This window comes from Heptranchias perlo, chromosome 8 (assembly GCF_035084215.1).
Source record: "Heptranchias perlo isolate sHepPer1 chromosome 8, sHepPer1.hap1, whole genome shotgun sequence".
Taxonomy (NCBI): domain Eukaryota; kingdom Metazoa; phylum Chordata; class Chondrichthyes; order Hexanchiformes; family Hexanchidae; genus Heptranchias; species Heptranchias perlo.
In genome coordinates, this window is record NC_090332.1 from 2,790,681 (window position 1) to 2,799,948 (window position 9,268).

General features: G+C 48.7%; 1 protein-coding gene across 1 annotated transcript in view; it reads right to left on the bottom strand.

Moving 5' to 3' along the window:
- Positions 1 to 6,953, bottom strand: part of LOC137324346 (zinc finger protein PLAG1-like) — a 13,434-nt gene extending 6,481 nt beyond the window's left edge. The window contains exons 1-5 of the mRNA XM_067988537.1: positions 6,809 to 6,953; positions 6,123 to 6,235; positions 3,730 to 3,879; positions 2,972 to 3,094; positions 1,150 to 1,637 (exon numbers count right to left, since the gene is read on the bottom strand). Of these exons, the coding sequence (XP_067844638.1) occupies positions 1,150 to 1,637; positions 2,972 to 3,094; positions 3,730 to 3,879; positions 6,123 to 6,235; positions 6,809 to 6,830 (896 nt within the window). The 5' untranslated portion in view covers positions 6,831 to 6,953. The remainder of the gene's footprint in view (positions 1 to 1,149; positions 1,638 to 2,971; positions 3,095 to 3,729; positions 3,880 to 6,122; positions 6,236 to 6,808) is intronic.
- Positions 6,954 to 9,268: the final 2,315 nt, after the last annotated feature.

Consider the following 9,268-nt stretch of genomic DNA (forward strand, 5'->3'; position numbering starts at 1 on the left):
TTGGGGTTTAAAATCACCCCCAATGTGTTTCATGTCAGAGTCTCTGCATTCCTGGTTTAATTTCAATCTCCAATCACCTGATTAAACCCTTTCCAGCACCACGACAGCAGACATTTCGGCAGCAGCTCGCCTGGTGAATGACGGTCAAATCCCAGGGCAGTGATAATCTGAACAGGGTCATTAAAGCGAGAGAAAATGCTGGGATTGCACAGCAGGTCAGTCGGCATCTGGAAAGTTCCAGGGTTTTGGCTGGGACCCCTTCTCCGAATGAAGGGTCCCCACCTGATGTGATAGCCTTTCCCTTTTAGATGTTGGTGGACCCGCTGCTTATTTCCGGTTCCATTCCATACCAGAGATGCTCGATGACAACAAGGTTAACAAAATATTTTCAAAATACACACTCCTATTTTGCCACAAAAACAATGGGAATTAGCCAATCGGCAAATTGGTCCAGGTGATTAGTGAATCTTAAATATCAAACAACTTGCATTTATATAAGTTGACCAGCTGTTTCACCGTGTCCAGAACAGTAGAACCCGAGGTCACGGCCTGCGTTTGAAGGGGTTAAATTCAAAACTAATTTGCGGAAACAATATTTCGGTGAGTGAGTGGTCAATCTATGGAACAGGCTCCCTGGGGAGAGGGTGGGAACAGATAGTGTTGATTCATTTAAATGCAAATTAGATTGATATTTTTCAGAAAATAACATTTTGGGATACAGTATACGAGTAATTTGAGTCATGACACATGGTGAGTGTAACACGCTCGGGAGGAACAGGTGACTTTGGACCTCTGGTTCCCAAAGCTCTCCACCACTGGGGGTTTTCCTCGCCTCATGTCTGGGTCTGTTGTAGACTCATTGATAGAGATTGAATACTGCGATTAGTCAACAACTCCATTATCTTTATAAAATGCGACTATCAGGATGGTAGAAGGCGAACTAGATGGACTTTGCTCTATTTACGTAAAGCAATCCCTATGTTCTTATAGCACCTTTAATGTACAAAAACACCCCAAGGCCATTCACAGAGCCAAAGAAGGAGACATTAAGACCAAAAGTTTGGTCAAAGAGGTGGATCTAACAGGAGGAGAGGGAGATGAAGAGGCAGAGAGGTTTAGGGAGGGAATTCCAGAGCATGGGATCTTTACCTTATCAGTTTATATTTGGAGATAAATGCTTTGGTGCAGCCATGTTGTGAGCAGGTATAAGGACGTTCTCCGATGTGCGAGTAGGAGTGAGCCGTCAGTTTGTCCACGCTGATGAAGATCTTCCCGCAAAGTGGACAGGAGAACATCTCCTGCGGCTCGGCCTCTCGTCCCTCCCTCCTCACGGCCAAGGCCTGGCCGCCTCGTGGCGGGGTCCTGGGCCTGGCCTCCCGGCCGAACTGACCCTCGGGTCCTGAGCAGTCCGGCGACAGGCAGGCGGAGCCGCGCAGGGCCCCCGTACGCCGAGCCACCGTCGTTCCGGAGCCCTGCCCGCGGACCCTCCCCCGGCCCATCCCCTTGGCCTCGGCAGGAGTTCGGATGCTCAGGACGGGCCCCGAATCCCAGTGGCCGCACGGGTGGGACTCCAGCAAGCTGAAGGTGCTGAAGACGTTACAGCAACTGGAGCATTTCCAGCGGTCGGCAGTCTCCGTCTGCAAGAGAAAGAGGAAACATCACTTTAATTTAAAATCAGAGAATCACACAGCACAGAGAGAGGCCATTCAGCCCATCGTGCCTGTGCTGGCTCTTTGAAAGAGCTATCCAATTAGTCCCACTCCCCTGCTTTTTCCCCATAGCCCCGCAAAGCTTTCCCCTTCAAGTATTTATCCAATTCCCTTTTGAAAGTTATTATTGAATCTGCTTCCACCGCCCTTTCAGGCAGTGCATTCCAGATCATAACAACTCACTGCGTAAAAAAATATTCTCCTCATCTTCCCCCTGGTTCTTTTGCCAATTACCTTAAATCTGTGCCCTCCGGTTACCGACCCTCCTGCCACTGGAAACAGTTTCTCCCTATCCACTCTAACAGTTTCCCATCCCAGATATCGTCCTGATGAATCTATGAACCTTTCGGAGAGGGTGAGGAAAAGTTATAGAAGCAAATAAAAGGTACTGTTGAAACTATTTGCTGTCCTCTCTTACATCTGTGTCTTACCGTGCTGTGCTTCCCGAACCCAAGTAGCTGAGGACAATTGTAAAGAAAGAAAAGCTTCTATTTATGTAGTGTCTTATCACATCTCATAAGAAATGTCTCCAAGCTCTTCACATCAAATGAATTTGCTTTGAGGTGCAATGACTGTTCTTATATAGATAAACAAGGCCCACAGCAAAGTCCCACCGACAGCAATGAATGAGCTGGTGCTGGGTGAGGGAGTATCGTTGGTTCAGGGTCTCTGCACCCTTTAAATAGTTACCGGTGGACCTTAGCTGTTCACCTCAACCACCAGAACAGGCAAATGACCTGCTACAGACGGAGAATTGAACTTGAGGTTGAGGGGTGAGTTGATTGAGGGTTTTAGGGTTTTGAAAGGAATTGATCGGGTAGTTAGAGAGAAACTTTTTCTGCCGGTGGGGGAATCTAAGACAAGGGGACATAACCTTAAAATCAGAGCCAGGTCATTCAGGAGAGAAGTTCGGAAACACTTCTTCACACAAAGGGTGGTAGAAGTGTGGAACTCTCTCCCACAAAAAGCAGTAGATGCTAGCTCAATCAATAATTTTAAATCTGAGATTGGTAGATTTTTGCTAGCCGAGGGTATTGAGGGATATGGAGCTAAGGCGCGTGTATGGTCAGGATACAGATCGGCCATGATCTCATTGAATAGCGGGACAGGCTCGATGGGTTGAATGGTCTACTCCTGTTCCTATGTTGAGATGGAGTCTCTAGCTCTGAGCTATTGGGACAGTTAGAGTGGTTTACTCAATCCTCAGGCAACGTGACTTCATCCAAATGAACCATCTCTGAGCGACAAGGGATGAGACTTACTGCAGTGGCAGTGGGGGACATGTAGATCCCAGGCTCCTCTTTGATAAGCACTGAAGGGGCTTCCATGAATGTGGCGTAATCTGCTGCGTACCAGACTTTCAGCTCCACGTGTGGCTCGATGCTCTGCAGAGGACACCATTATTAGCATCTACATAGATAACTCATCGTGCTATGGCACCTGCCCATCATATAACACCACTCCGTGACTCCTCACCACTACATGACCCCTCACTGCTCTGCGAAGCCTCAACACTGTGTGACAGAAAGACAGCACCTCCAGACAGTGCAGCACTCCCTCAGTACGGGCACTGGGAGTGTCAGCTTAGATTTTGTGCTCAAGTCTCTGGAGTGGGACTCGAACCCACAACCTTCTAACTCAGAGGTGAGAGTGCTGCCCACTGAGCCATGGCTGACATCAGCCCTGACAGGCTGAAAGGCTTGGGGAAATGGCAGGGTGGCTGTTGAAGGATAAAACACAGGCTTCCATTGGAGCCGTGCTCTGATAGCACCGGTTATCAGAGCCTGCCCTTGTTTGGAAGAACCTTCCCGTTTCAATGATAAGCTGGAGCATGCCGATTTTTTCCTGCGTCATTAACAGTGAATGAAATTGAGGGAACGTATGGCTTTGAAATGCGAGGTTGCCGTGGAGGCAACCCGGTCGACGGATCATTACACTTTGGCGGAAAAAACACTCGTTTCCCCTCCCCCACCCCACCCCCGCTTTGCTGGTCGTGACTCCTTCCCAGTAGAGCCCCTACCTTTACCGTTGTGAAGTATACTTCTCCCCGGTGCTGGTAGGCCACAAGGGTCTGCTCCTCCAGGTTCCTCGCAGGCCGCACAAACATCATCCAGTTACCGCACTCTTCATCCGGAGTGTCCAGGAAATACTTTCCCCCGTCCTTTAAGACCTGAGGAGACAGACAGCGTGCACATGGAACAATGTACAGCAGACACAGGACACTGCCCTCCCTCTAGTGCCATAATCAAAGGACCTTCACAGGAACAGGAGGAGGCCATTCAGCCCCACCGAACCTGTTCCCCCATTCAATCAGATCACGGTTGATCTGTATCTTAACTCCATTTACCCGCCTTGGTTCCGTAACCCCTAATACCCTTACCCAACAAAAATCTATCAATCTCAGTTTTTAAATTTTCAATTGACCCCCCAGCCTCAACAGCTTTTTGGGGGAGAGAGTTCCAGATTTCCACTCCCCTTTGTGTGATGAAATGCTTCCTGACATCACCCCTGAACGGCCGAGCTCTAATTTTAAGGTTCTGCCCCCTTGTTCTGAACTCCCCCCCACCACAGGAAATAGTTTCTCTCTATTTACCCTATCAAATCCTTTAATCAAATTCAGAGGTCTTCAGAAACGCTGACTGATTTGTTGGAGAGCTTAAAAACATCACCTGCCCTCTGGAGCTCAAATTATCTTCTCCGCTAGTTGGGCTGAAAGTCAGTCCCCAATACAAGGAAGTGGCTTTAAAAAAAAGGGGGGAAACTGGGGATATAACACATTTGTGCTTCTGTCAGCCAATGGGCAGCCAACTTGTCTGCTCCCAAACCCTCGACCAACAAAATGGCGGTCAGGATATGGGTGAAAGCTTTGATTCTTTATCTGGTTTTCTCTCATTCCCTGTGGGTGAAGTACCCAGGAACTGTTTGGCATCTCCTCATAGTCAATAGTTCAGATCAATACGGCAGAGAGGGGTTTCCTGTGTAAACCCTCGCCCTGCTCCTCTATAAAGATTGATGCAGTAGCACTGCCTGAAGGATACCTGAAGACCCAATTGTTCAATTGCAAGTCAGGACTGTGATAGGTGCAGCTGCAACAACAGTCAACAACCTCGACCCCGTCCACCAGCTTAAACATCCATTCCCTCCACTCTGACTGCAGTGTGTTCTATCCACAGGATGCAATGCAACATCTCGCCAAGGCTTCTTCGACAGCACCTCCCAAACCCACAACCTCCACCACCGAGAAGGACAAGGGCAGTAGGTGCATGGGAACACTATCAAGTTCCCCTCCAAGTCACACACCATCCCGACTTGGACATATATCGGCCGTTCCTTCATCGTCGCTGGGTCAAAATCCTGGAGCTCCCTCCCAAATAGCACTGTGGGAGAACCTTCACCACACGGACTGCAGCGGTTCAAGAAGGCGGCTCACCACCACCTTCTCAAGGGGCAACTAGGAATGAGCAATAAAATGCCGGCCTTGTCCATAACCCGAGAATAAATGTTTTTAAAAACATGGGTGTCCAGTAGAGGGAGCCAAGCCCTGGACGTTCTGCTCTGGTGCACTCGGTAAGCTCCAGGCTGCTGAGTGTGGGTTCAACAAGATAGAAGTAGCTGCTGAATTAAGGACATGATGTGGAGAAGCCGGTGATGGACCTGGTGTTGTAAGACTCCTTGAATTAAGGACAGGCACAGGAGAGGGAGGGAGAAAGCTGAGGGTGATGGAACGCCACAGCTTTTTTTTTAAATTACAAGTTTAAAGGTTCTGGAAACCATTCGCTCCCCATGAGAAAACATGAACCCAGCTCCAAACTCAACACCACAGAGAGTGAGGAGAGCGAGCAGATCTGGAGACTTGGGTCACTTGCCCATTGGAAACACTCTTTTACAGAGTGCTTTGTAATTTGAATGCATTCATAAATCGTAAGATGGATACAGATGGGAAAGGCCATTCGGCCCCACCCTAGCTGTTCCACCCAGAGAGAACATACAGCCTTCCACTTAGCATCGCTAGGGTTGCCAACTCTGGTTGGACATATTCCTGGAGGTTTCATCACATGACCTCCCGCCTCCAGCCGCCCCACCTGATCAAACCGCCTTTTGTTGCCCCCCATCTCCAATGTTTTTACAACTAATAAATAAGTGTTTTTCTCCCGGGATGTTCGCAGCAGCGTCTGGGAGATTAACCTTTAATTCCTGGAGGCTCCAGGACAGTCCGGGAGGGTTGGCAACCGTAAGCATCCCGCTGGTTCTCAAACGACTCCAGGGATTTGGCCTCCACTGCCTGGATATCCGTCACTAAATACGACAGGCCCGAGAGAGGCCGTCGGTGTGCCCGGGATTTACCCGGGAAATGGTCCCTAATACAATCTCATTACAGGGGCTGATAAACAGCCCCTCCTTCTCGGGCCTTACCTGTAACACAAGCCTGCTGTCATCGTAGTCGGTGAGTCTGGTTGAGAGCTGGCCCACATACGGTCCAAACTGGGTCCTCTTCTGTATGATCTTCTTGGCAAATACTCCCAGGACTGTAAGGGGACATCAAATGACGGGTGGGGGTTGGGGTCAGTTACTGAAGGGCAGCGTGGAATTACACTATTGTATTTCAGCTGTCTCTTTCAACAGGTACTAAAACTGCCCCAACCTATCGCCCAACTGTTCTCCCGTTGGTCAGTGACAATTGGTTAGCACCAAGTCTCCATCCCCTCCCCAGTAGAACCCCTCCCCTCACTCCCAGCCCATTCTCTGCCGTAACTGTCTCCGTGGCCATTCTCACACAACCCACCGCTCCCTCTTCACGTTCTCCGTCGTGATCTGCCTTTTCCTCTCCTGCCGACCTCCAAATCCTTCTCCCCACCTTCCCCGCAGTGTAGCCTCCCCGTATTCTCTCTCTATCCTTTCGGCATCATGTAGCCCCTCTGTCCTTTCCCCGTTCCCCACTTTGTAACCTCTTACATCTTTCTGCCGTGTCCTTACTGTGTGCAGCTATGTCCTTTTCCCCTCCTTCCCTGTCCTCTGGTTTCCATTCAACCACCTGAACCTGTAACAGATATTGCTAGAAACGAGGGCTGCGTGGCCCAGTTAGCCTACAGGGCACTCACCCTGCTTGTTCCCAGCACGCATCTCCAGCACACGGAGGGCAAGGTAATGAGGGAGGGTCAGACGGGCACGGCTGGGAATGGCCCTGTCCTTCACCTTGATGAGTGGCCCATGTATCCTGCACTCCCCAGGGAGGCTTTTGTTGCAGTCCTCGCACCCTACAACAACAACAACTTGCATTTATATAGCGCCTTTAACATAGTAAAACATCCCAAGGTGTTTCACAGGAGCGATTATCAAGCAACATTTGACACTGAACCACATAAGGAGACATTAGGACAGGTGACTAAAAGCTTGGTCAAAGAGGTAGGTTTTAAGGAGCGTCTTAAAAGGAGGAGAGAGAGGCGGAGAGGTTTAGGGAGGGAATTCCAGAGCTTAGGGCCCAGGCCAGCTGAAGGCACGGCCGCCAATCGTGGTGTGATGAAAATCGGGGATGTGCAAGAGGCCAGAATTGGAGGAGCGCAGAGATCTCGGAGGGTTGTAGGGGCTGGAGGAGGTTACAGAGATAGGGAGGGGCGAGGCCATGGAGGGATTTCAACACAAGGGTGAGAATTTTAAAATCGAGGCATTGGTGGACCCGGAGCCGATGTAGTTCATCGAGCACAGGGGTGATGGGAGAATCATACAAAATTTAAGGCACAGAAGGAGGCCATTCGGCCCATCGTGTCCGTGCCAGCCGAAAATGAGCCACCCAGCCTAATCCCACTTTCCAGCACTTGGCCCGTAGCCCTGTGGGTTACAGCACTTCAGGTGCACATCCAGGTACTTTTCAAATGAGTTGAGGGTTTCTGCCTCTACCTCCCTCTCAGGCAGTGAGTTCCAGACCCCCACCACCCTCTGGGTGAAAAAAATTTCCCTCAGCTCCCCTCTAATCCTTCTACCAATCACTTTAAATCTATGCCCCCTGGTTATTGACCTCTCTGCTAAGGGAAATAGGTCCTTCCTATTCACTCTATCTTGGCCCCTCATAATTTTATACACCTCAATTAAATCTCCCCTCAGCCTCCTCTGTTCCAAAGAGAACAACCCCAGCCTATCCAATCTTTCCTCATAGCTAAAATTCTCCAGTCCTGGCAACATCCTCGTAAATCTCTCTACCCTCTCTAGTGCAATTATATCCTTCCTGTAATGACCAGAACTGTACACAGTACTCAAGCTGTGGCCTAACTAGTGTTTTAGACAGTTCCAGCATAACCTCCCTGCTCTTATATGCAATGCCTCGGCTAATAAAGGAAAGTATTCCATATGCCTTAACCACCTTATCTACCTGTCCTGCTACCTTCAGGGATCTGTGGACATGCACTCCAAGGTCCCTCACTTCCTCTACACCTCTCAGTATCCTCCCATTTATTGTGTATTCCCTTGCCTTGTTTGCCCTCCCCAAATGCATTACCTCACACTTCTCCAGATTGAATTCCATTTGCCACATTTCTGCCCACCCGACCAGTCCATTGATATCTTCCTGCAGTCTACAGCTTTCCTCCTCACTATCAACCACATGGCTAATTTTTGTATCATCTGCAAACTTCTTAATCATGCCCCCTACATTTAAGTCCAAATGATTAATATAAATCTCAAAAAGCAAGGGACCTAGTAAATAGCCTTCCAGTCACAAAAACACCCGTCGACCATTACTCTTTGCTTCCTGTCACTAAGCCAATTTTGGATCCAACTTGCCACTCTCCCTTGGATCCCATGGGCTTTTACTTTTTTGACCAGTCTGCCATGTGGGTCCTTGTCAAAAGCCTTGCTAAAATCCATGTAGACTACATCAATTGCGCTACCTTCATCGACCCTCCTTGTTACCTCCTCAAAAAATTCAACCAAGTTAGTCAGACACGACCTTCCCTTAACAAATCCATGCTGACTATCCTTGATTACTCCGTGCCTTTCTAAGTGACGGTTTATCCTGTCCCTTAGAATTGTTTCCAATAATTTGCCCACCACCGAGGTTACACTGACTGGCCTATAATTACTCGGTCTGTCCCTCACTCCCTTTTTAAACAATGGTACAACGTTAGCAGTCCTCCAATCCTCCAGCACCACGCCTGTATCCAGTGAGGATTGGAAAATGATGGTCAGAGCCTCCGCTATTTCCTCCCTTGCTTCTTTTAACAGCCTGGGATACATTTCATCCGGCCCTGGTGATTTATCTACTTTCAAAGATGCTAATCCCCTTAATACTTCCTCTCTCACTATGTTTATCCCATCCAATATTTCACACTTCTCCTCTTTAACTACAATCTCTGCATCGTCCCTCTCTTTTGTGAAGACAGGCGCAAAGTATTCATTAAGAATCATACCCACACATAGGTTACCTTTTTGGTCTCTAATAGGCCCTACTCTTTCCTCAGTTATCCTCTTGCTCTTAATGTATTTATAAAACATCTTTGGGTTTTCCTTGATTTTACTTGCCAATATTTTTTCTTGCCCTCTCTTTGCTTTCCTAACTTCCTGTTTAA